At 38.4% G+C, this 25,806-nt stretch overlaps 1 protein-coding gene across 1 annotated transcript in view; it reads right to left on the reverse strand.

Moving 5' to 3' along the window:
• BRINP2 (BMP/retinoic acid inducible neural specific 2) overlaps nucleotides 1-25,806 on the reverse strand; it is a 76,132-nt gene that overhangs the window by 14,843 nt on the left and 35,483 nt on the right. The window contains exons 2-5 of the mRNA XM_070749040.1: nucleotides 22,590-22,780; nucleotides 11,977-12,176; nucleotides 7,346-7,451; nucleotides 1,942-2,178 (exon numbers count right to left, since the gene is read on the reverse strand). Of these exons, the coding sequence (XP_070605141.1) occupies nucleotides 1,942-2,178; nucleotides 7,346-7,451; nucleotides 11,977-12,176; nucleotides 22,590-22,780 (734 nt within the window). The remainder of the gene's footprint in view (nucleotides 1-1,941; nucleotides 2,179-7,345; nucleotides 7,452-11,976; nucleotides 12,177-22,589; nucleotides 22,781-25,806) is intronic.

A 25,806-nucleotide genomic window follows, 5' to 3' on the forward strand; every position in this document is an offset into this window, starting at 1 on the left:
TGAATCCAATACTTGTCTTGTTTTAAGAGCTATGATGTTCGTATACATTGTATAAACCCAGTAAGTATCCTGTATGTGATGTAATTGTATTGACCACCTTTCTTGTTATATAAACTCATATTTTAAACTGAATAAAAATATCTTTATTCTCTGCTGGATATAAGCTAAACAACATTCAACTGAGCAGAACACATACATATCCTTCCTTCTATCTTTCTCTTTATCCTCCACTTATCTTCAGTTATACTTCAGAGCACAGTCTTCAGACTGTCACTCTGCAAAAAAAGTGCCATGCACATTAGTGGAACTATATAAACATGTATATAAAGAATCCCTTTGTGAGGGATATGGGCTGTTAAACAGTTTGATAAATAAACATGATTATTTATGAGTAAATTAAAAAGATTTTTAACTGAAATATAAAATTCAAAATTTTCAGTTTAACAACTATTATGTACACATTATTTTTCTAAATGTTTAAGACACTAATGAAATCTTCTGGAAACCTTCATCTATTTCAACTGCTATTTATGTATAAATTTAAACTGTATTACTTCATTTTAAAAAAATCTCCAATCAATAGCTGCTTTGAGTACTGCATCCCAAGGGTGGGAATGTAAGACACAAATTTAAATTATAAATTTACAAATGTACCAGAGAATGTCAAATGATTTGCTGAAAGTTTGATAATAATCATATCTTTAAAATAGGTTTGAGTAAGATGGAAAATTATCTAATGCATGGATGATTGTAGATAATTCTTATGCAGAGAATATCAATTGCTCATCCTTGAGAAAGCATTCTAAAAACTCAATCCATTGAATAATATTCTTCTAAGTGTATATAAATGTTAACTCACATAGTTGGTTATCTTCTGTTTTAATTCAGCAAATGAGATTGCTTGAATATTGTAAATTTGAAAGTGAATCATATTTTTATTCATGTTCCAAACACAGAGTATCTAAAAATATCTAGGCTTACCCATATATGTCAAAACTCAATTTCATTTTTCCCTCAGTCATGTGGAACGGGATTCAGATTTCAATTTGTGAATGAATGAAAGTAATCACACCCTCAACTTGATGCTTTATGGGTAATTCTTAATGCTCTTACAAACCTGATTCTGCTGCTGGTCCCATCAACTATAAAAACTCTCACAATCCCTTTCCTCCTAAGTTTATTATTACTGATTATATGACCGTGCTCTCCATCTATGTAGATAATAATAATAATAATAATAATAATAATAATAATAATAATAATAATAACAACAACAACACCAAAAATAATTTATTAGATTTGTATGCCGGAGCTTAGGCTGTTATAAACTCTTGCAATTGGAGATATATTTCTAGAGTATCTAGCAGAGAAATTGGTAATCAAATGTCCTTCAAAAATATTGCATTTTAATTAATTAATTTAATTATTTAATTCATAGGCAAGAATGTAGTCACATTACATTACAGCCATGTAATCTCAGTGATTACACAGCAGACTTATATGGCTATTCCTTCCAGAGACAATCAGTAACAAAAATTAGTCGTTCTCACACACAAAAAATCACACTGATATCTGCTTCAAAGAAGTATTAGAACTGGTGATGCAACTTATTTCTTCAAATAACAATGAGGGCATTGATTAATCACAGTCACAATAGGCTTCTAATTTGTGTAAGATCAGTTTTATCAATGACAGAACACCTTAAGTACCAAAGAAGATGTCGAAAAGCTTAACCATGAGATGGCCTACCCAACCAATATTTTCTCATTTCAAACTAAATATGCTGGAAACAAACACTTTTCTGAAACAGGAAAAAGCTATGGTTGTTGCTGAATATGTTGCTGAATATATTGCTGGCATAATTAATGGCAGAGTACAAAAAATGTGATATCTATCATTTCCTAAAGTCGATGTTTGAAAATACATTTCCCCCCATCTCACCTGATTCCCGAAACTGTTGGTTGTGACTCTCCCAGATTTCCTGGATCTGGAGAAGGCTGTCTTCCATGCTCTGGATGTCAGTCTCGGGACAATTGCATTGTGGGTAATTAAACCCACATTGGCACCAGCAGTCATTATCTCGGCACAGTAGCTCTCCCTCTGAATTGCAGGTGATGTAACTTAAGGCAGCAACAACAAAGCGTTCTCGCAGGTACTCAGGTAATACTGCCTGAAGACCTATCAAATGATTACAGAGTAGTCACAACTTTAGTACAGTGATATCCATATGGTGAATAAATGAGTATTTTGGAAATCAGACTGCTGCCCTCATAGTTCTTTTCAGGAGAGTAAACATTTAAATATTGCCAATTCATTTTTCAAAATTTTAAATGTAAAAAGAGAAAAAAAAATGAGGAAAAAAAGATAAGTTTAGCTAATTGTTGACAAAGTTGTATTTCAAAGATAACACTGATATATGCAGAGGGTCATTTTTAGATAAAAACATACTTCACATCAATTTTGTTTTGGATGGCTAACTGGTTACTTAGAGATGTTCAATTCTTAAAATTATATACTGATCTTCTGGAAATTAATAGGTAGCCTGTAGATATGAATACAGTATATCTTTATGATAGCAAAAAAATGATACAATGTTGGAAAACTACCCTTTCTCAATTAAGTATGCAGCAGGATGAAGATGTTAGCTTTCTCTCTACAGCTAAACAATCATTTACTGCTATGAATTCCAATTAGGATTTATTTAGAAATCTAAACTGCATATATTGGTTGATACTTTTATGTTTAACTTTTCATTTGTTTCTCATTAAGTAAAATGTCTTCAGTGTTAATAACTTTATTGTATGAGACATAGTATATGCACACATTTTATTTGACACATTGAAAATATCTGTTTTACGTTTTTCCTATTTTTTCTTCTTTTTGTTTCTCTTTTTGAACATAAAATAATAAACAAACAAAGCAATGAAATTGCGCCCTGAGTCCCATGGGATTGGGCGACATAGAAAATAAATAAATAAATATTGTGGTAGGCTCTGAAAATCTATCTTCTTGCTGATTAAAACATTTCTAGAGGAAAACACATTCTTCCAATATTGATCCTCAAACTTAGAATGCATTACCATGAATAGATATGCAGTACAACCAAAGCTATAATCACATATTGATGAAAAACTGGATAGCTAGAGATAGATTGATAAGAAAAGCTTAAAACACAACTTTTAGCTCACCACAGCTGAAACACAAATATGTTCAGCATAATAAATGACTCTGTAGCAGGGATCTTGATGCAGAATTGGTCTGAAAATCCATTGATTGGTCTGAATTGGTCTGATGATCCATTGATTGCTGAATGTGAATACCAAATGTATTGAATGTACTGAATGCGCTGAATGTAGTGTTTTGATAATTTCTGAATTATTTGCACCAGAGAAGAAAGTTTCCAATGATTATGATTATCACACTAGAGCTACAGGATTCAGCTCCCTACTACAAGGTCCCAGTGAAGCATGCTATAGTTATACCAGATGCAATATTCTTAAGGATGGTGGAATTTATTTTTGAAACCAGTTTCTTCATAAGCAGACCATAGAGTAAATCTTGCCCGCATAGGAAAAGCCTAAAGTTAGATCATTCCTTTGCAAATTAGCTCAGGAGACATTTTTGGCTTTTACTATTCTTTTGAGTTGATTTCAGAAAACAATGCTAGTGAATCAAGTGAAAATTGGACTGATAGAACAGGACTGAAACTGAAAATAGGATTGGTGGAATAGGCCAGTTAGATTCTCTACAGTAATACATTTATTTTGACTTGGTTATTTCCATCAATTGTGGAAAAAGAGAAAATAGTATTTGCTGCCTGCAAATTGAGGAAAAAACTGAAACATCTCATAGCACTGGAAGGTAAAACATGTTTCAGTATAATTCCTTGTTCATTTAGCTGTGATTGGGTTCATCAGGTTGGCTTTCTTATTGACTTAATCTTTTCTTCAGTGAAGAAAATTGCTTGGGAATTACCAGAACAATTTTTTCTCATAATCTGAATATACTGTCTTTCTGGTCATATCTATCCTCCTCCATTTAAAAACAAGACAAATTCATATCCAATAATAATATTGGATAAATTCATATCCAATAATATGTGATGGCAATTGAACACAACATTCTAAATTATATTGGCAATATTGAGAATATCACTTAAGTGATGCTCACATTTTCAAAGCACATTGTCTTCATTTGCACATCATGTATTTGCCATCAACAAAAGTATAGCCATATCAAGATATTTTAAGCAGACGCTGTAAATAACACCTCTCTAATCAATTCACACTCTACTGTATCAAATGGGTAATATTAGAATTCAATATTTGCTAATTTGTGAACATCTCTGCAAGGGAGTATACACAATTCCCAGGACTCTGCATCTGTGCATTTCAATTTTAGTAATTCTAATTTATAATCTGTAATATATATATAAAAGCCAAAAGTTGTAATTGGGCAATATGTTGTTTGTTTGTTTGTTTGTTTGTTTGTTTGTTTGTTTGTTTGTTTGTTTGTTTATTTATTTATTTATTTATTTATTTATTTATTTATTTATTTATTTATTTATTTATTTATTTATTTATTTATTTATTTATTTATTTATTTATTTATTTATTTATTTATTTATTTATTTATTTATTTATTTATTTATTTATTTATTGCCTTTGTGTCAGCGTTGGCCTCTGGCAACTGCTTAGAAAAGTTAATTAGGACCAGCCAAAACACCATTACCCAATTTCTTCAACTGACTTTTTGTCTCATTATTTATAATTAGGTTCTATTTTTGCTAATATAAGGGCAATTAAATTTATTTTATTTGTGTTCTATATTAATACAGGCCCGTGCTTTTTGTTCAGAGCACAGCCTTTAGATTTTCTAAGGAATGGGGTGAGATGGGGAAGCCATTGCTAAAATTTACTATTGATCTGTGATGTAGTCTTTAAGCATTTTGAGCCTAAACTGCAATTTATGCCCATAATTTCTAATCTAGGGGAACAGGAGGATCTACTTATTCTTTATCTCATAATCTAAAGAAAATTCTAAGAACCTAAAATTTTAAATTATTTCCTCTGATGGATTAACGTAGTTATTCTTATGTATGTATATTTGTTTGTGAATGTATTACATGCTAATGAAATATTATACAGTGTATGTATATATGTGTATATATGTATATCCATATATGTGTGTATATGCATGCACATACAAACACACTGTTTTGAGATAGCTCTCCAAACACAACAAACCCTCTGAAGTTAACTCAAAGATTCCCTTATTAGGAGCGCAGAAACCTAGCAAAAAATTGATCTCTCAATGCAGGTTAACAAGTCCATCCATCTGGAAGATGAATAGTTGTCTGCCACATGCCATGTCCCCCACCTTTTATCCCCAGAGCTAAGGTGGGGCTTCACTAGCAGTGATGGCTCTTCCTTCTCAAGGACCGGCCCATAGATTTCTTGCTGCTCTCCTTTTCTCTGCCTTTTGCGTATCTGCATGTCAGGCCCTGGACCCAACTGTTCCTCCTCTTCCTCAACAACCACATCTAGAACTGGGCGCTGTTGACTCACAATCTGAAGTCTGATGGATGGCCCAGAATCCACCTCTGTCTCTCTCTCTCTCTCTGCCAGCTCCATTCCCTCTCCCCCCTCTGAGTTCTCAGATTACTTTGATGTTATCCCTGACTGACACACCTCGTCTTCCTCCCCTGATTCAGCTGCTGAATTCTGGGAGTTGAAGTCAAATATCTTCAAGTTGCCAAGGTTGGGAAACACTGGACAAGATAGTCAAGTCTCCTAGCTAATTTATATGAACAGCATCTTCACACTCTAAGTGAGATCAGTGAAGCTCCAAAATCTTCATTTCCCTTGAGAAAAGAACGGGTTTGTCCCTGGTGGCCATTCATAGTGCCTTAAAAACTTTGCTTTGTACTTGAGCCTGGGTGCCAAGACATGGATTAGAGCCTGATGTCTGGATGAAAGATTAGATCCTACCTGACTGCTGGGTGGGGGTGGGAGTGTTGGTCTTGGTTTGTTTGTTTCTTTTATATCATGTTTGGTATTATGACTTGTTTTATTGTAAGCCACATAGAGTCACATAAAAGTGAGAAGGGTGGCTACATAAATCAAATAAATAAATAAATAAATAAATAATGGGATGATAGAATGCACCAGGGAGGTTTCTGTGGGGAAATTAACTTGGGACAGTAAACTTTATAATCATAGAAGCCATAATTTAAATTGCATTGAGGGAAAAGATGCTGGTATGGCAGAGGTGGGTTCCTCCCAGTTCGAACCAGTTTGTCTGAACCAGTAGCAACCTGCTGATGATGGCACAATAATGTCACAAAACCGGTTCCGTCAGTGCTGGTCTGTGGATGCCATTGTCAGCGAACCAGCTAGCACCTGAGAAATAAATCCCAAACCACTGCTGTGTAAACACAGAAAAGTTCCATTTATTATCAGAACCATGTCTGGATTCTTGCCGTGAAATACCAACAGTGGAATTCACTTCCGTAATTATTTAGGTTAAAGTTCATTTCCACAACCCCACACCCACAAGTGAATCCCATGTACCAATCCGGGGAAGGGAATGCTGGCTTCTTCCTTGTTCAGTCGATCTAGGGTCCTGCACAAAGAATGTGCCATGGTGCCAATCTCTCTCTCTCACTCCTCCCATATCCCTATCACTGTTACTGTGTCAGGTGGCCTGACAGCCATCATCTTTTATTTATTTTGGGGGAGGGGATTTGTTTTTGAATTTTTTTAAAAAAATGTGGTGTTTTTTTCCTTCTGAAAAAAGCCAAATTTCCGGCACTACACATGCATCATCATCTTGTTTTGGGATTTTTTTTTGGCACTGCACATGCATGTGTGCACAAAGTGAGCATACCTATGCGGTGCACCCAGGGGTGGGCTACTGCCCGGATGAGGGGAGATAAACGCAGTGGGGTAGCAAAAATGGAGCTCCACCCCAGAACACCCTATTTGCACTGAAAGATGTTGAAAGAAAATGCAGGGCATCCTGCATAAGCCACAGTGTGGTAGTAAAAATTTTGGTAGCCTTTCACTGAGTGCACCCATTCAATGCGGGAGGAAGCGAACTGGCAGCGAGGTAAGTTACAACCCACCCCTGTGGTAAGGTACTGCATATTCCATTTTTAAGCACATTGCCACATAATTTCCTAAAAAAAAGCAAAGTTGTTTCAGACAGAAGAACAATACTTTGCATTAAATGCATTTTAGTATTCTTTATAGCAGTATATTACAATGACAAACAAACATCACAAACTGAGCGTCCAGTGACTAATGCGGATAAATAGAGCAGGTGAAAAGGAAAATACCCTTACCAAGTAGCTGAACTTTGTTTTCTGGGCTTTGCACAAGAACTGAACTCACAGAGTCAAGGTTATCATAATTACTGCAACCGAGTGGGCCCGTCCTGGTTTCAGTAACCTAAAGATGGGAAGCATATAGCTTTAATGAAAGTAAGCAAAACCTAAGTAAAACAAATAGGAGGTAATCCATGTGGTGTTTTACATTTCCAACATTTGCTGTTTAGATTATTGCAATTTTTTATTGCAAAAGTCTTGCCGGGGTATAGTGCCGGCAAGACTTTTGCATAATTTGCCATAATATCTATACCTTATAAAGATTTTCTTTATAAGGTATAGATATTGTCAGTTTGAAATTTAATTTCCAAAGTTGCTCCCAATCTTCTAGTTGTATTCTGTAACCAAAGTTGGTCATCCATGCTATTATGTTTTCTTTCCCAGATTCTTCTACATTCTCAAAGTTTAATAAATACAGTAATTATACATTCTGGTAATAATTTTTTTTCTGGACCTATTTTGTCTATTGTATTTATTTTTTTACATATTCCATATTCTATTAAATCCCTCTTATATTTGCTTCATATTTGGTGGTACAGTAACCAGTCTAATCCTTTTCCTTCCTTTTCCAATTCTCTACTCTTCAATGAGCCTTTTGCATCCAGAAGTTCTTTGTATGTTATTATTCAAGCTTTATCAATTACGTTGGGATATACTTGAGCTTCTATGGTCGATAACCATATTGGTATTTTTGTATAATGTTTATTCTTCATCTTTCTTGTCAGGAGGTACTTTTGATTGATGAAAAAGCTGGCAACGGGAGGCAGAAAAATGGTGCAGACTTGGTTAAACCATTTGGTTAAATCACATTTCGGTGATTTAACCAAATGCTGCATATACCTGAAGGGCACTAGTCAAAGGCTGAAGGGCACCACCAAAGGGTGCTTATTAAAAGATTATGGGTAATGAAGTATAGCACACCACAGAATTGGTGCTGTCATGACATTGTCTCCTCTCTTCCACTTACACCATCCTGCCAAGATGGTTCCCTCAGGTATACACGTACACCCTCTGCTTCAGAAGAGTCAATTCAGATCCTATTTCTGAATTCCATCTTCTTCCCCTGGACTATGCTATGTGCAAAATCAACAACTCCCCTACTAACATATGTTGTCTACAAAAGTTTAAATGGGCTTGTATAAGTGTAGTCCTAACTGGTACCTAGCTGGATCAAGTTGTAACTGGATCTTGAGAGTCTCTTGTCTTATTTCAGTATGCATCCTCCCATTCATTATTGAAAATTGGTAATTGCAAAAAAGTTAGAGAAACATTCCTTTCTCAATGAAGCCATTCCTTTCTGAAGAGCAAGATCTTCCTTCCTTCCTATTTTCACTGCCATCATGGAACAACATTGCCATTTCTTCAAATGTCATTCTTCTTTTCTATCTTTGAATACATCAGTCTATCAACATCACTTGTAAAATTCCACATCCCATTGCAATAAGTTATATATATTAAGTACATGAATATAAAATTGACCAGATAACATAATTTATTCCTAGTAGAAACTATGAATTATGAAGTAGTATAGGAATCACACTGGATATATTAAAGGCAATATATAAAGTGCACTACAATTAAAATATCAATAGCAGCAAGGGAGGAAGTCTATGGATTTATCCTAAGCAATGCTCAAAGAAGGGTAGGAGCTGGATTTTTTTTCCCAAGATGTCAGAATTGCTCCAAAACTATTTTTGTCGGGAACCTAGGAATGTATTTGAGAGTGAAGGAGAGATCATCATCATCATCATTATTTAAAAAGGGGTTTGCAAGAAAAAAGATTTACTATTCTAGATTGCTTTGGTCAGATTCAGATCTTACCCTAGCCCCAGGGGTGGGCTGCTGCCCGGATTGGGGGGGGGATGCAGTGGGGTAGCAAAAATGGAACTCCACCCCAGAGTACCCAATTTGCACTGAAAGATGTTAAAAGAAAATGAAAGGCAACCTGCATAAGCCACGCCCACAGTGCGGTAGTAAAAAAATTGGTAGCCCTTTACTGCCTAGACCTAAACAAACACAACTAATATGAAATTTCCACATATTTCAGGAATTACTCCTGTTTTGACTTTAAGAGGCTAGTATCCCGAGGTACCTCCAGAAGAGTCTCAAAATTAAAGCAAAATCTGTAAGATATATTTTTAAAAAATATAAAATTGTCACAAAATCACCATATTGTGAGACATTTGTGCAAGGACATCCCAAAACTGACTGATTAATTTCAATTTTAAAAATGAAGAGATAATTGAAAAAATAGTCATTCATTGGTGTAGAACAGGGGTGTCAAACTCAAGGGGCCGGATCTGGTCTGCAAGGGCTACCCTGGACACAGCAAGGGATTGGCCCGCTGTGCTTCTGCTGGTGAAAATGGAGCTCAGGAGGGCTGTATGCACAACCTTCATGAGTTCTGTTTTCAGTGGCAGAGGATTGCAGGAGGATGCCATTGCAGCCAGAAACAGAGCTCTCCCTATCTATTGATTCAAAAGAATATTGTGACTGATAGCATCAAAAACTAGTAAAAGTCCTGGTCATCTGATATGATTGCCTTTCATCAATCCCAACCATCCATGATAGAAAGTAAAACACCTGATTCAAAATAGTTTCGATAATAAGATATGATAATAAGATATATATGGAGCTAGAAATCACTCTAAATTAGAGTAAGTGTGAAAATGAATGAAATAGACATTTCTTTTGTAGCTGATATGCTGTAGAATCATGTTGAAATATAATTAAACATAATAACATTTGAAGTTTTTCTACTTTTACTTTTTATATTTATTATAGTTCTCTGACTGGTTTTTATGGTGTTAATGTGGCCTATTTTGTTTTTATTTCTTATTTATTTTGCCCATAAATTTGGGTACCATCTCAAAGTGATTCTGGGAAGCTTACAACATATAAACCATCATGTCTGCTTTATACAGGAAGACAGTATGAAAATAAAGGTATATTAATAAAGTCAGCCATAAAAATAGAACAGAATATAGTACTTATACTCTAATTGGTTGAAATAATTTTAAACCTTTAAAAGTGTCTTCAAATGTTTATTGAGGTTACTCTCTATTAAAGCTATAAGTGGCATAATTTCAATATATTTCAGTGTCTTTCGACAAAACAAATTGATATATTTTATACCCAGAAAAATGTCAGTATAAAATAAAGATAGCATCATGCTTTGGAAGCCATTAAAGGCACACAGGAGAAAGACAGATTCTATCTTTGGCAAGATTGAATCTGTTTTTTCCTTCCTAACAAGAAAGTTGCACAAGAATATAAGCCCTTTCTGCCCAACCTAGAATTCTTTTAGTGAAGCTTGTGCAGAAATACCTTCCAGGAGAATATTCCCCATGTTAGCACTTCCAGAACAGGAAGAGAACATTTTCACAAATATATCTATCAACTCCACAACTTAAAAGTGGCAGTAAAAATGAGAAACCCTATCACAACCACTTCATGCATATGAAATTAAATATAAAATTACTTTGAAACAGCAAGGCTGGAAAATTGGTTGTATAAGCAAGAGTGAAATACATCAAGTTTGTGACAGTGCAAGAGGCAGCACTGCTTCTAAAAAAAGAAAATAAATGTATAGTAATTGGCTTGTTGAGAGAGAAGATCCCTCACCTGTACTTCCTTCTCCAAAATTCAGCATAATTAACAAAACCAATTTCCCATAAATAGCATACAGTCAACAGTTAAGGCCTGACTTGTTTGATATTCCTCCCAATTCTTTGGGAGGGTGGAAGAATAGAAATAGTTTATAATTGTGGAAATCTCAGGGATGGGAGCTCTGATTAAGCAACCTGAAAATTATAGTCCAGGCACACAGAGAAGTTGATTGGGGGAGTGGGGTAAATTGAGATGTGTTCTGTCAAATGCAGAAGAAAAAGTAAAGTACTCTGGGAGAAATTGCAGGGTTCCATTCAAAAATAAAACTGTCTCCTTCCTAGCACATTGGGTTGAAAAGGAGATTAGGTGGCAAGGCTGAAAAAATGGGGAACGGATGGACCAGGAGTCTAACTCAGCTTAAGTAGCTTTTTATATATAGTGATTGCTATAAGCTTATCCAATGAATGGAATTAGTCCGCTGTACCAAATCCAAATCCATTTCTTTGTCTGTGGTTCACACAGAGAGCAACTTACAGTACATCCCTGGGGCAGCACCTTCACCTCTCTCCCCCTTATTTTGCAGTAAAGCTGCAACAGGAAAGTGGCATTTTAGGTCTCTGTGTATTCGTGTTTTGACATTACAGTACTCTGTTTTGGAATTCTTGAGTATCCATTTGAGTTTAAATTCTTTTTATTTGTCATGGTCACACCAACTTTTCTAACATGCCTGAAGGCACTCAGTACCAGGAAAAACAAAACAAAAGGCTAAGTGTGGCCAAGTGTAAAAGGTTACTCACCTTTTTAACAGCTTCATCTGGGGTAAAGCTAGAGTTGCTTTTCTACAGTTCTAATGCTTTTTTTAACCATTATTCCCAATTTTGAAACTGCAAGGTCTCAGTTGTTGTTCAGAAAAATGTATTTGCACAGTTCTTTCTCAAAGGCACGCTAAATAAACCTTACTTATGTGCTTCTAGATTTACCTTGATTGCAGCAGTTGCTATCTGGATATGGTGGAGACGTCTCAGGGTGCTCTCCCGATCAATGAAGTATGAGGCTGCCAACTGATGCAGTGTTTCCAAGGAAACGGTGGTGTTACTTCCACCACTCCCTGAGAGGCTACTAACTTCTGCCTTCCGACTGAGCTTCCGTTTGTCCACGAAAATGGTCAAGGATTCTTCCCCTGTGAAGACATGAGGCTTTATGTTGAATTGGTTCAACCCCAGGAGTCAGAAGTATTGAGGAATGGATAAATTTAGCCACAAAAAAGAATAATGCAAAAAAGAAAAAAAATACAACTTAGAACATTTTGACTCACAACAGTTCATTTAGTGACCTTCAAGATACTTATGACATCATTTTAAAAAGTGACTTATGACCATTTTTCACCCTTAGGGCTGTTAAAGGCATCCCCATGGTCATGTGATGAAAATTCAGAAAGTTGACAACTGACTATTATTTATGACAGTTGAAATGTCACAGGATTATGTGATCACCTTTTGCAACCTTTTGACAATCAAAATCAATGGATAAATCTGATTGTCAAGGCTGCCAGTCAGAATTCAGAAGGTCGACACTGATTCATTATTATTATTATTATTATTATTATTATTATTATTATTATTATTATTATTATTATTATTATATTTGTATGCCACCCCTCTCCACGGACTCGGAGCGGCTCACAACTACCATGTTACTAACTGAACGACAATAATTCACTTAACAACGGTGACAAAATGGATTATAAAATGGGACAAAACTCACTTAACAAAAGTGTCACTTACCATCTTAAATTTTGAGCTCAATTGTGGTCATGTAGCTTGTAGAATAGCTTTTGCCAAGATTAATTATTTACTACCATCACCATCATCTCCATCAGTCATAAGTCACCATTTATTAAGATTCATAGCACAGCTTCCTGTAGGCATACTTCACACCCCATACTTAACAGCACATTATTTGTAAAATAATCTGACCAAAGAATAAACAGAGATCAAAGAACACACTGTGACCAAGAAGTTGCTATTGGGAGGGACTGGAAGTTGTTTGGAGAAGATTGGTCTACCTATGATTATTGCCTCTAGGATCAAATCGATAATTCAATAAAAAATATCTTGGAATCTCCTGGCCATGATGTTGATTCTTGAGATTCAGCTTCCAAGTGTTACTAGATGTTGATATCTTTCTCTTTAATTATTTAATTTATCCCTTATCTAATGGCCCAGTCCCTATCATTAGATTAATCTGAACTTGCTATGTTTATTTCACATTAATTAATTAATTCATTTATCATTCGTTATCTGATTATTACATAATGTTATGATTAAGGATATCTTTGAAAACAGTCAATTGTGTTGGAACCTGGCACTTATTTCAATGAGGGGAAATGAAAGAGCTGAAGAGCCTTGAGTTCCCTTATGGAGGAAGAGGCTGAAGGATGAGATCCTTCCTAAAACTTTGAAGTATTTACAGTATGTACTAGTTAACCAGTGTATGCTTTATCCTAGTAATATTCCTAGCTATTGCCAAGCAACAATGAAGATACCATAAGATCAGCTCATTTGTCATTGTACCTGATATTATAAACTCAAGGACCCAAAATGTTATAGTCTATCTTCTAGGAGATTAAAAGAAATGCAAATTGGAACAACTTGTTTAGCATCATTGCCTTAATTGCCCATTCACTTTCAGATTAGGTTTACCAGATTGGACTAGAAAAACCCAGATAATTTCTAGAGAACTAATTGTTTTGAGTATTCTTCTTGCCATCTAACAATTGCCAAGATTTTTGTAGTCCAAATCTGATAGGCACACTTCAAATGCAATTTGATTTAAAGCTTTCCAAACCTGGAAATACATATTTTAATGAATATGTTGTCCTGAACAAGTCAAAGATCTAATAAAAGTAAAGGTTTTCCCTATTCAGTTGTGTCCGACTCTAGAGAGTGGTGCTCACCTCCATTTCTTAACTGAGGGAGCCAGTGTTGTCTGAAGATGTTTCATGTGGCCAGCATAACATCATGCCGCAGTGTAGAGCATGTGGCGAAACACAGAACGCTGTTATTCTGTCAATGAAGTGGAAGCTATTTACTGTATGTACTTGCATTTGCAGGATTACAAACTGCTAGTTGGGCAGGAGCAGGGGCAAAAATGGGAGCTCACCACATTGCACAGGGCTTGGATTTCAAACCCAGGCTGTCAGCTTTCAAGTTCACAAGCTCAGTTTCTTAACCCAGGGGTGGTAAGCTCCCATTTTGCTCGTGCCTACGAGTCGTCACAGAGCCAGTCATGAAGGGAGCACAAAACTCCACTGACCCACCCGGACACCGCCATTTGGGTTCTTTTACCCTCTGCACATGCACAAAATGCTTTGCTAATGCAAAGAAGGTAAAATAATCCAAATGGTGGTATCTGGGAGGGTGGGCAAAGTCTCACACTCCCTTCGAGATTGGATCTTCGACAACTCACAGGCATGAGTGAACTAGGGGCGTTTCATCCCTGCACTGAGCCATTGAACCTCCAAAAGATCTAACAGTCTATTCTACATTTGCAACAAATCTTAAGAATTGGGAGCCAACTCTGATTGTCCCCATCATATAGGATTTCTTCTCTGAGGAAGTAAAACATAAGAAAGGGATCTCTATATTGTCTTTTCACATATATTTTAAATTGGGAAATTAACATTTTTCTGTTTGTTTAAATAACAGATTTTAATTTATACAGGGTTGGTTAAGTTAGATTCAGTTTTTAATTATATTTCAAACAAGAAAGATATAAATGTAAGATTACTTTATATTGAACCTGGTGTCTACTCTCAGCAATACAGGTTACCTTGATCTGAAATTTTCCTATCAGACAATAGCATCTAATGGGCCTTTGAATATCAACAGCATTTGTGTGGGTGGAAAATTCTGACTCTTCTGCAATTATCACACTCAATCACATTGCAGTTTCTTTCTTTGACCCAAATCCTTGGAGTTACAAATAAAAATGGATCAACTTTTAATCCACAGGAAGCCTCTTTGAGGGACAGAATACCTGGTGTGGCTTTTAGCATTACCAAAATGCCTCTATTAGAATGTCTATTGCAATCATTTTTGATTGAGAAGTAAACTAAAGTGTAACTAAAGTTACACCTAGGCAGGAAAAACTAAAGATACAAGTAGAGATTAGGCTCAAAAACAGTAACTGTGAGAGGGACCTTGGAGTCCTAGCAGATGGTCACTTAAACATGAACCTTAAATATGAACAGCTTGCCTTCAGAACTTGTGAATGCTTCACCACTTGAAGTTTTTAAGAAGAGACTGGATAGATGATATAGGGGAGTGATAGTGAACCTTTTTTGTTTTGTGTGCCAAAAGTGTGTAGGTGTGCTAACATGTGTGCCCCTGCCCACACCACTTCCCTCCCCCCTGCATGCACACACACCAGGCTACCCCCTTCTCATGCACAAAGCCCTTTCCGAAGACTGGTAGGTAAAAAATATCACCCAACAACGCACTTCCAGTTTGCTATTGTGCTGTTTTTTACCCTTCGGAGGGTTCAGGGAAACTTCCTAAATAGTGTTGGGCGAACCAAACCTGCAAGGTTCGGGCTCGTGCCAAACTTCATAGTGCTCGGCATGTCGAACCCGAACTTTTTAAAAAGTTCGAGTAAAGTTCGGGTTCAGGTTCAGGATCAGGATTGAACACTGCGAAACGCCGCCACCCAGGAGGAGAGTGGGGAATCCCATCGTGGGATTTCCCACCTCCTTTTTCTTGCAGCGCTGCAAGCAAAAGGAGGTGGGAAATCCCACAAAGGGATTCTGGGGGCGGGGCTTTGATGCCACGAAGAGTACTTCCTGGCTGGCCAAAATTTCCACCTCCTTTTGCTTGCAGCACCACTGCGGCATCCTTTTCTGTAAAAATAAAAGGAAGCAAAAGGAGGTTGGGAATTCCCCACTTCCTTGTTTATTTTTACACAAAATGACGCCACAGCAGCTTGCCGCAAGCAAAAGTTCGGGTTCGGGTTCGGCGAACTCACCTGAACTTCACGGCAAAGTTTGGGTGAGTTCGCCAAACCCGAACTTCGTTAGGTTTGCTCAACACTATTCCTAAAGCCTCCGGAGAGCAAAAAAGGGCAAAGGGGAGAATCTGAACAGGCAGAAGCTGCTGGGCAAAGAGCAACCAGAATTTAGGGAATCCTCTCCCACAAGAGCCGAAGAGCAGGAGTTCAGGGAAAGGATGCATCTGCTTTTGACTGCATGAAAGGAAAGCAGCAAAAGTCTTTCTTTCTTTTCCCCAAACTCTGGCTCTTCAACTTCCAAACCCAGCCAGGGCAACAGAAATATACATTCTGCTGTTCCTCCTGATACAGCAAAAACAAACAAACAAACAAAAAACCCAGTAACTAATTATCAGCAATCTGCAGATTACTAAAACAACATTTGGCTGTTACAGCCAACTCAGTAATATCCAAGCAGATTAATGAAAATAAATAGTTTAGAAATTGATCAAAATTATTGAGTATCATTTACCTCCATTGAACGATTTACAGTAATGAAAGTTTGTGAACCCATGAGAACCAATTGTAATTCTGCAATACTATGATCAAAGCATTAAGAAATACAGTTGCTTAAACCAGTGTTTTTCAACCAGTGTGCCACGGCACACTAGTGTGCCGTGAGACATGGTCAAGTGTGCCGCGAAGCTCAGAGAGAGAAAGAAAGGAAGAGAGAGAAAGAAAAAAAGCAAGAGAGAGAAAGAGAACAAGAGAAAGAGAAAGAGAACAAGAGAGAGAGAAAGAGAACAAGAGAAAGAAAGCAAGAGAGAGAGAGAGAGAGAGAAAGAAAGCATTACAGAGAGAGAAAGAGGGAGGGAAGGAGAGAGAGAGAAAGACATAGAGGGAGGTAGGGAGGGAGAGAGAAAGAGAGCAAAAAAGGGAGGAAGGAAGGAAGAGAAAGAAAGAGATGGAGAGAGAAAGAAGAAAGGGAGAGAAAGAGGGAGGTAGGGAGAGAGAAATAGAGCAATAGAGAGGAAGAGAGAGAGAGAGAATTTTTTTGTCCAAACTTTTTTTAGCCCCCACCTTCCCCCCACTCAATGTGCCCCAGGGTTTCGTAAATGTAAAAAATGTGCCGCGGCTCAAAAAAGGTTGAAAATCACTGGCTTAAACAAATGGTATCCCCAAACAATTCACTACATAATATCTTCAGTGTTGTGTCCAGCTGCCCTGGACACAAGACCGAGGAATCCGATGGATCTACAAGTGTCAGATAAAATGCCCATCTCACAGCCCGCCCAGCCCCTGCTCCACTTGTCCCACCCAACCTGCATCCCAAACCCCAAATTGCGTCCCACCGCAAGATGTGCATCCTACCTGACACTTGTAGCTCCATTGCATTCCTCAGTGTTGTGTCAGGGACAGCCCATTCTAAAAGGAAAACCACTCGCAAGTTCGAGAAGTTTGATTGAACTCATGAGACATTTTCTTTTATAATGGCCTTCTTTGGACACAATGCCAAGGAATATGACAGAGCTACAAGTGTTAAGTAGGACGCCTATCTTGCCACCCACCCAGCCCCACCCTGCTCCATTCCACTTGACTCCATCTGACCTGTCACCCCCAAACTGTGTCTCACTGCAAGATGGGCACCTTACTGGAGTTTAACAGCTCTGTGTGTCTGTCAGCTGGTCCCTTTAGGGGGAAAAAAGCTTGCACACTCTTCTCATTGTGAGAAGTTGTTAATTGCTCACCCTTGCAAGAAGAATAGCTGTATTTTGCAAGCTTTTTCCCCTAAAGACACCAGCCGACAGACACACAGAGCTGTTAAACTCTAGTAAGATGCCCATCTCATGGCCTCCCAGCCCTCGCCAGGAAAAGAGTGATGGGAAAAGAGTGGCAGGAAAAGAGGTGAGTCCTAGGCATCATAGGCATCTTCACACATTCAGAGCTTCTTGGGCTTCTGAGGGTGTGTGTGAGTGGAGGGAATGGAGATAGCTCCTGGCACCCTTTCCCTTCCTACCTCAGCAGCCCAAGAAGTCTAGAACATGCAAAGATGCCTGGAAAGTTTGCTGCACATTTGTAGCTTCTCAGGCTGCTGGAGGGGAAGGGGGGAATAGATAGCAGGAGCCATCTTCCTTCCCCCTCCTCAACAGCCCGAAACATGCAAAGATGCCTGTGATTATTGCTGCATGTTTGGGGCTGCTGAGGGGAGAAGAATGCCACCGGAGCTTCAGAGAAGCTTCTTTGAGGTATCCAGAGGGTGAAACGACCTTTCCCAAGGCTGAAAATCAGCTAGCCAGCATGTGCATGCGTACTGGAGCTGACATAGAGCAACGCCTTGTGTGCCCTCCCATAAGGCTCTAAGTGCCACCTGTGGTGTGTATGCCATAGGTTCACCATCACAGATATCGGGTCTTCTGTTTGAACAGGGGTTGGACTAGAAGACTTCCAAGGTCCCTTCCAACTGTATTCTGATTCTAAGATCTCTTGTTTCTGTGAAATGTCTAGAGTCAATAGTAGAGTCAATAATAATAGAGATAATTACTTCATAGAGCGTGGCACACAAAAACACAGCTGCCCCTGTGCTTGGAATCTTTAGCACATCACAGCATTAAAAAGGGTGGTTAATGTGAGTAAAAGAGGAAGAATGATGTTAATCTGGCAGTGGAAAAGGCATTATTTAAACCAAATAATCACTCACATAGTGAAATATCACTAATTGTCTTTAGTCTCTTGGCAAGCTTGTTCTGTTGCTAATACTAGATGTGACTTATGGATTTTTAAAAATCCATACTGCTGCTTTAAGTCCTTCTTTGAACTATGGCTTTAATCAATAACAAATCCTCCACACCAATGAATCCTAGTATAATAAATCCTTAGAGAAAGGTGTGAACTGCTTCGCCTGCTGCTTTCTACAGCAGTTCCCTTGACCACCATGCTTTACACAGCCTGGAGCTAGAATTAATTCTTTTTCTTTTGAGGAAGTGGTCATGTATCTTCGCACTCTCCTCAAAGCTATTTTTGGATAGAAAACTTCATCTTGTCAAAAATTACAACTCTCTTTTTAGCTTTGAGGGTGGATGGGAAGCGGGAGAAAAATTTATGGAAATCCTCCCAGAGGCCAGAAAAATTATTGAGAGGAGTGAATGTTATATGGATAAAGCATTGGATCATCCATCCATCCATCCATCCACTCACTCACTCACTCACTCACTCACTCACTCACTCACTCACTCACTCACTCACTCAAGTGCCTTCCATTTAGTATTGAGAAATACCTGCAGTTTTTGTGACAAGATTTCAGAAGTGGTTTGCCATTCCCAGAGAGCCCTGACTGTGCAGTAGTTGGAATGCAGTATTGAAGGAAAATTCTGCCCACTGTCTGGAGTTGGATCCTGATGGGGTTCAAAGTTGACTTAGTCTCCAATTTCTCTGAGGTCAGTAAAATGAGGACCAAGATTGTTGTAGGGCAATATGTTGACATAGCAAACCACTAAGAGAATATGTGCTATTGCCTGCCTAGTATGGCTGAGAATGAGTGACTGACTCAATTATTTATTTATTGGATTTCTATGTCGCCCCTTTCTGAAGACTTGGGGTGGCTTACAACATATAAAAAACAGTAAGTTACAATGAAAATCAATCCAATTAATTTAAAAATTGCATGACTAAAATTCTTAGCTATATTAAAATCAATTGCACCCATTCGTACAGCAACCATACAATCATTCGTTGACCAGGAGCTAAAATCTAATTGGCCCAAGCCTGGCGACATAAATGAGTCTTAAGACTGTTACAAAAGGTGAGGAGGGGGGACAGTACAAATCTCCGGGGGGAGCTGGTTCCAGAGGGCCAGAGCCCCCACAGAGAAGGCTCTTCCCCTAGGTCCCACCAAGCGACATTGTCTAGTTGACAGGACCTGGAGAAGGCCGACAATTACAGTCTATACAAGGTGGCTCAATGTTTTAAACTCCTTGTCCCCCAACCAAACAGTTTTAATACATTAAAAAATAAAGTTTTCATTTATATTGGGCAACATTACTTATTTGTCATGCACATTCCAATTCGACCCATGAAGTGGTCATTCCGAGGGGCGAAGAACAAATGGGGGGAATCCTTTGGATCAATTGCAAGTGCTATTTTAAATTCTAGAACTCTAACTTGCCTGAAAACCAAACAATTAAATGTCCTTCTCCTCAGATTATTGGGGGTGAGAATGTAGAAAAGTAGTATGGGTAACAGAAGAAAGAATTTCTGAAGTACCGCTTATGCAAACAACAGCTTTGGAACATGTTTATTCATAATTGTAAGGCTGACTATGGAATTATCATTCTTAAAATGGAAAGAGGGACCTGTCAGTTGAAGTGGGAGGAGCATTGTTCAGGCCAGAGCAATAGTGGCTTGCTAGCAGTATGCTAGAGCAGTGTTTCCAAACCTTGGCTACTTGAAGATATTTGGACTTCAACTCCCAGAATTCCCCAGCCAGCATTCGCTGGCTGGGGAATTCTGGGAGTTGCAGTCCAAATACCTTCAAGTGGCCAAGGTTGGGAAACACTGTGCTAGAGGACAGTGCACCTGTAGAGCACACCATTCTCTACCAGCGCACCGTCCTCTACCATACTGCTAGCAACCCACTCCCGCTCTGGGCTCAAGAATGCTCCTCCCACTTCAGCTGACAGGTCCCTCTTTCTAGCTTAAGAATGACAATTCCATAGACAGCCTTGGTTGTCTTTTGTGTGTGTGCGTGCACACAGCTTTGATTGTCTTTTGTGTGTGTGCGTCCCAGTGTGCATGTACAGAAGCAAAATCCTGTGAGCAGACAGACATGCATGAGATATTTTGGTGATTTTTTTTGCTTCTGCGCATGCACATAAGCAAAAAAAACCCTCCACCAAAATCTCGCGCGCGTGCGTCCCCTCGCAAGATTTCAGCATGCTTTTGCTTCCTGTGCATGCACAGAAGCAAAATCATGCTGGGATGCACATGCGCACATGCAAGAAAACCGAAGCTACACACCCAATGCATTACCGGTAGTGGCGGCAATGGCAATCCGCCCTGGCACAGAGCATTGTGGTGCCAGTTGGAAGCTGCCTGAAAAGAGTGTTGTAATGTTGCGTATCCTTATGCCTCTAATTCCAAAGGGATGACAATAATAGAAATTGGAGTTGCCTTAGACTGTTCTAATGTTTCATATTCCTCCTGCCTCTAACTGACTCTAAAGAGATGACAGTGATGGAAATCTTTGCCAACATGGATGTGAGGCTGCAGATTTGTGGCTCACAGAGGGAGGTTGTAAGAAAATGTTATGAAGACACAGAGCCGTGACATATCTTTCCTGGAGACAAGTGCCGTTCCCTCATGGGTAAAGCAGTTGTGTGATCATGACAGATATTGTCAGGATGTGACACTGCAATAGGTAGAGGAGAAGCACTATTTCTATGGGCAATTGCTATGAACTACGGTTTCTATACGATCCTCATATATTCTGGCCATTTAAACAACCGAAATTTCTGATTGTGCCCTGGGTCTCTTCATATCTGTGCTTTAACATGGCATAACAATTATTAAAACTGGATTGAGCTGTGTGGTTGCAACCCTGTGCATAATTACTTGAGAATAAACCCCACCTAAGGCAGTGACTGCTTCCAAACGCATAGTACGAAGATCCACATGTTATGCACCAATGCTGCCAAATAATTCCATGCAACTTACTGTTGAGTCTTTTTGTCTCACCTGAGCTTATTTAAAAAGAAGTAAATGATATTCATCTTAATAAATAATTTGAACTGCCAGAGCTGTTACAGTTAGGCTTTGCCTACTGTAAATGCTTCAGGAGATATATTTCATATAATATTATTATTATTATTATTATTATTATTATTATTATTATTATTATTATTATTATTAAATAGATTTGTATGCCGCCCCTCTCCAAAGACTCGGGGCAGTTCTCAGCAACAGAACAATACAAATCCAATAGTTTAAAAAACAATTTAAAACCCTTAATATAAAAAACAATCATACATATCAAACAAATCATACGTAAAGCGGGAATGGCCCAGGGGAATCAATTTCCCCATGCCTGACGTCAGAGGTGGGTTTTAAGGAGTTTGTAAAAGGCAAGGATGGTGGGGGCAATCCTAATCTCTGGGAGGGAGTTGGTTCCAGAGGGTCGGGGCCGCAACAGAGAAGGCTCTTCTCCTGGGTCCTGCCAGACGACATTGTTTCGTCGACGGGACCCGGAGAAGGCCAACTCTGTGTGACCTAACCAGTCACTGGGATTCATGCGGCAGAAGGCGGTCCTGTAGATATTCTGGTCCGATGCCATGAAGGGCTTAATAGGTCATAACCAACACTGTGACCAGAAACTGATCGGCAACCAATGCAGACTGCGGAGTGTTGATGTGACATGGGCATTCCTAGGGAAGCCCATGATTGCTCTCGCAGCTGCATTCTGCATGATCTGAAGTTTCTGAACACTCTTCAGAGGTAGCCCCATGTAGAGAGCATTACAGTAGTCAAACCTCAAGGTGATTTTGCACCTCTCTTTGCTGATACAGTTCAAATCTATTGTTTATGAGTTTAATGTATGAACGGAAAGCTAAATATTTACCTCCAAGAGTTGCTGAGAGTAGAAAATGGGTCCCGTATTTTTTAATCAGGTTCTCTGTGATCTGTTGAAGGCTGGGTCGACGCCCCAGAAGACGAATGTTGCGGGTGAATTCTGGAGCCAGAGGCAAAGGCAAACTGAAGAAATCTTTTCTTTCCAATGCCAAGTTATTGACTTTCCAACGAGCAAATTCTCTGGAAGAAAATAGCAAGACAAGAATGTAAGGAAAGATAGCAATAAACAAAGCAGATTACACTCAAGAAGCTCTAGAACAGTGTTTCTCAACCTTGGCAGTTTGAAGATGTGTGGACTTCAACTCCCAGAATTCAGCAGCTGAATCAGGGGAGGAAGAGGAGGTGTGTCAGTCAGGGATAACATCAAAGTAATCTGAGAACTCAGAGTGGGGAGAGGGAATGGAGCTGGCAGAGAGAGAGAGACAGAGGTGAAGCCTGGGCCATCCATCAGACCTCAGATTGTGAGTCAATAGCGCCCAGTTCTGGATGTGGTTGTTGAGGAAGAGGAGTTCAGGAATTGAGGAATTCTGGGAGTTGAAGTCCACACATCTTCAAACTGATAAGGTTGAGAAACAATGCTCTAGAATTTATGTAAATCCAAAACAAAGAGCAAATTCCTAGTCTTCAGGAATAAAAGGTGGTGGTGTAAAAAAATAATTTCCTCAATCCTGGAGGGAATTTAGATTTTTTTAAAAAACACAACTGTTTTTAAGTAGACCTTAACTGCTATATGACATCGAAGGAAGATAAAACTGGAAACATATTTAATCTATTGAATATTTTTCTAATGGAAATGTTCAGCAGATTGACTTCACTGCTGAACTGAGTGCTTGATTTCTATTTTCCTCGTACAGGAAGAATGAATCCAATGTAGTAAAACTTTATTACCGTCAAAGACCAGAATAAGAAGAATGGTGTACTGTACAGGAAATTTTAAAAAGCATAACAGATACAACAGAATAAAGATTGCACACAAAAAGTTAAAAAGTATAAAAACAAAACTCTAAAAATAATATAAAAGGAGTAGTTGGAACATTAAATGGATATAGATGAGCATGTCAAACGAAACCTATTATAAATACAGAGCATCCTAGGTGCTCATTAAAACTGGTTGGCAGCACAGATCATCCATCATCGGATGGATTTTAAGTGTTAATGTACAGAATATGGCAACACTGAATGTTGTAGAATGGTTGGTAAATGAGAGCAGCAGGGAGGTGCAAAATTGTCCTGCGCTCCCTGGGTATTTATACAGTAATGGTGAGATGAGGCTAATACAAATATGTCTGTAATGCAGAAACTGGAAAGCTACATGTTCTATTGTTTCTATGTGTCCAGAGCCATAGAGGCATTATCTTTCCAGGTAAGAAATCTTGCTGTATCAGCCTTGAATGACAGCTAAGAAAAGAATGTGTCATCATGCCAGAGGAAAGCCCTCGGCTAGTTAGGTACTTCAAGATTAGTTAAGTATGCCACAGAGAGACAGAATATCTCTTGGGTTCACTGGCAGTAAAGGTTGAAGACCTGGCCAGGTCCAGTTGGCACTCTGTGTCCGCTACTCACTGTTTAATGAGTGCTAAGGCCTGAACATATTGCATATTAAATAGAAGGCCTGGAAAAAAGCCCAAGGCTGAAATTGTAGTTTGATTTTATTTATTTATTTATTTATTTGTCAAACAAGTATAGTATTATAGTACATATTAACATAACATAAGTAGAACGTAGTAATAGAAAGAATAATAAAACAGTAGGACAGGGACACCAGGCACAAAAGTGCACTTATGCGCGCCTCTTACAGACCTCTTAGAAAAGGGGAGAGGTTGATTGTAGATAATGTAAGGTTGAAGATTTGGGGGTTGAGGGAAGCAACAACAGAGTCAGGTAATGAGTTCCAGGCGCTGACCACTCTATTGCTGAAATTGTATTTTCTGCAGTCAAGTTTGGAACGATTTACATTCAGTTTGTATCTATTACGTGCTCTTGTGTTGTTGTTGTTGTTGTTGTTGTTGTTGTTAAAGGTGAAGTAGTCACTGATAGGGAGTACATTATGATGTATGATTTTATGAACAACAGTTAAGTCAATTCGGAGACGACGTAGTTGTAAATTTTCTAGATGTAGTATTTGAAGTCTGGAGGAGTAGGGTAATTTGTTACGTGAGGAGGAATGGAGGACTCTTTTTGTGAAGTATTTCTGGACTCCTTCTATTGTATTAATGTCTGATATGCAGTGTGGATTCCATACAGGTGACCTGTATTCTAGAATAAGTCTGATGAATGTTTGGTATGCGCTGGTTAATAAATCAATGTTTCTAGAGAAGAAGCTACGTAAGATTAGGTTTACAATTCTTAATGCTTTTTTGGCACTGTCTTTTTCCATGTTAATTGAGAATCACCTTTCATAGTGGGGCAAGGCCAAGGTGAACAAAGGGTAGTTGAGTCTCATCACCCATAGTCTATCTTTTACTTTCATGAGGTCTATGTTAGTCTCATTGTGGCATTAAAGATACAGTTTGGGGTTTGAAGGGTTAATCTTTGAAATCTGGGCAAAATTGGAAAAGGGGATCAGCTGGGCACCATAAAGAAGTTGTGGTATTAGCTTGGCTTCAAATAATTGGAATCCTGCTGGTATATAGTGGCATCTCTTTCCTTGAGGAATTAAGGATTGCAAATGAGCTCATCTATGCATTTTCAGTGACTTGTCTTCATGGGATTTTCTACTGTTGGAAGCATGCAGGACTATTTCCCAAATATTTGAAACAGTACACCTGCTCACTCTTAGGGCCATGTATCCTCCACTGATTCTGAGACCTTTGGCAAGCACTTTTTGCAAATCTTGTTTTTCTCATACTTCACTTCTAGTTGCTCATCCTTGTAATACTGCCCTAGTGCTCTCAGTGCTCTCTTAAGCCAACAAGTATTCTTGAGAGTGTTGCTACATCGTCTGCTTAGACTAAAACAGAAAGGTGTCTTCCAGATAGTTTGGGGGAGTGAAATTTCAGATGGAGGAAATGGTCCAATATGTAATTGATATAAAAATAGAATTAAGAATGGGGCCAATGTGCAGCCTTGCTTCATGCCTTTCTTCTTTCTGATAGCCTTAATGAGGCAGCCACCTTGAAGCAGTTGATGTCATGGTGAGAGAGGAAGTCAGTAAAACAGGAATCTCTGGTAGATATATGTAAACCACCCAGCCACATTCCAGGTTG

This window comes from Erythrolamprus reginae, chromosome 3, assembly GCF_031021105.1.
Source record: "Erythrolamprus reginae isolate rEryReg1 chromosome 3, rEryReg1.hap1, whole genome shotgun sequence".
Taxonomy (NCBI): Eukaryota; Metazoa; Chordata; class Lepidosauria; order Squamata; family Dipsadidae; genus Erythrolamprus; species Erythrolamprus reginae.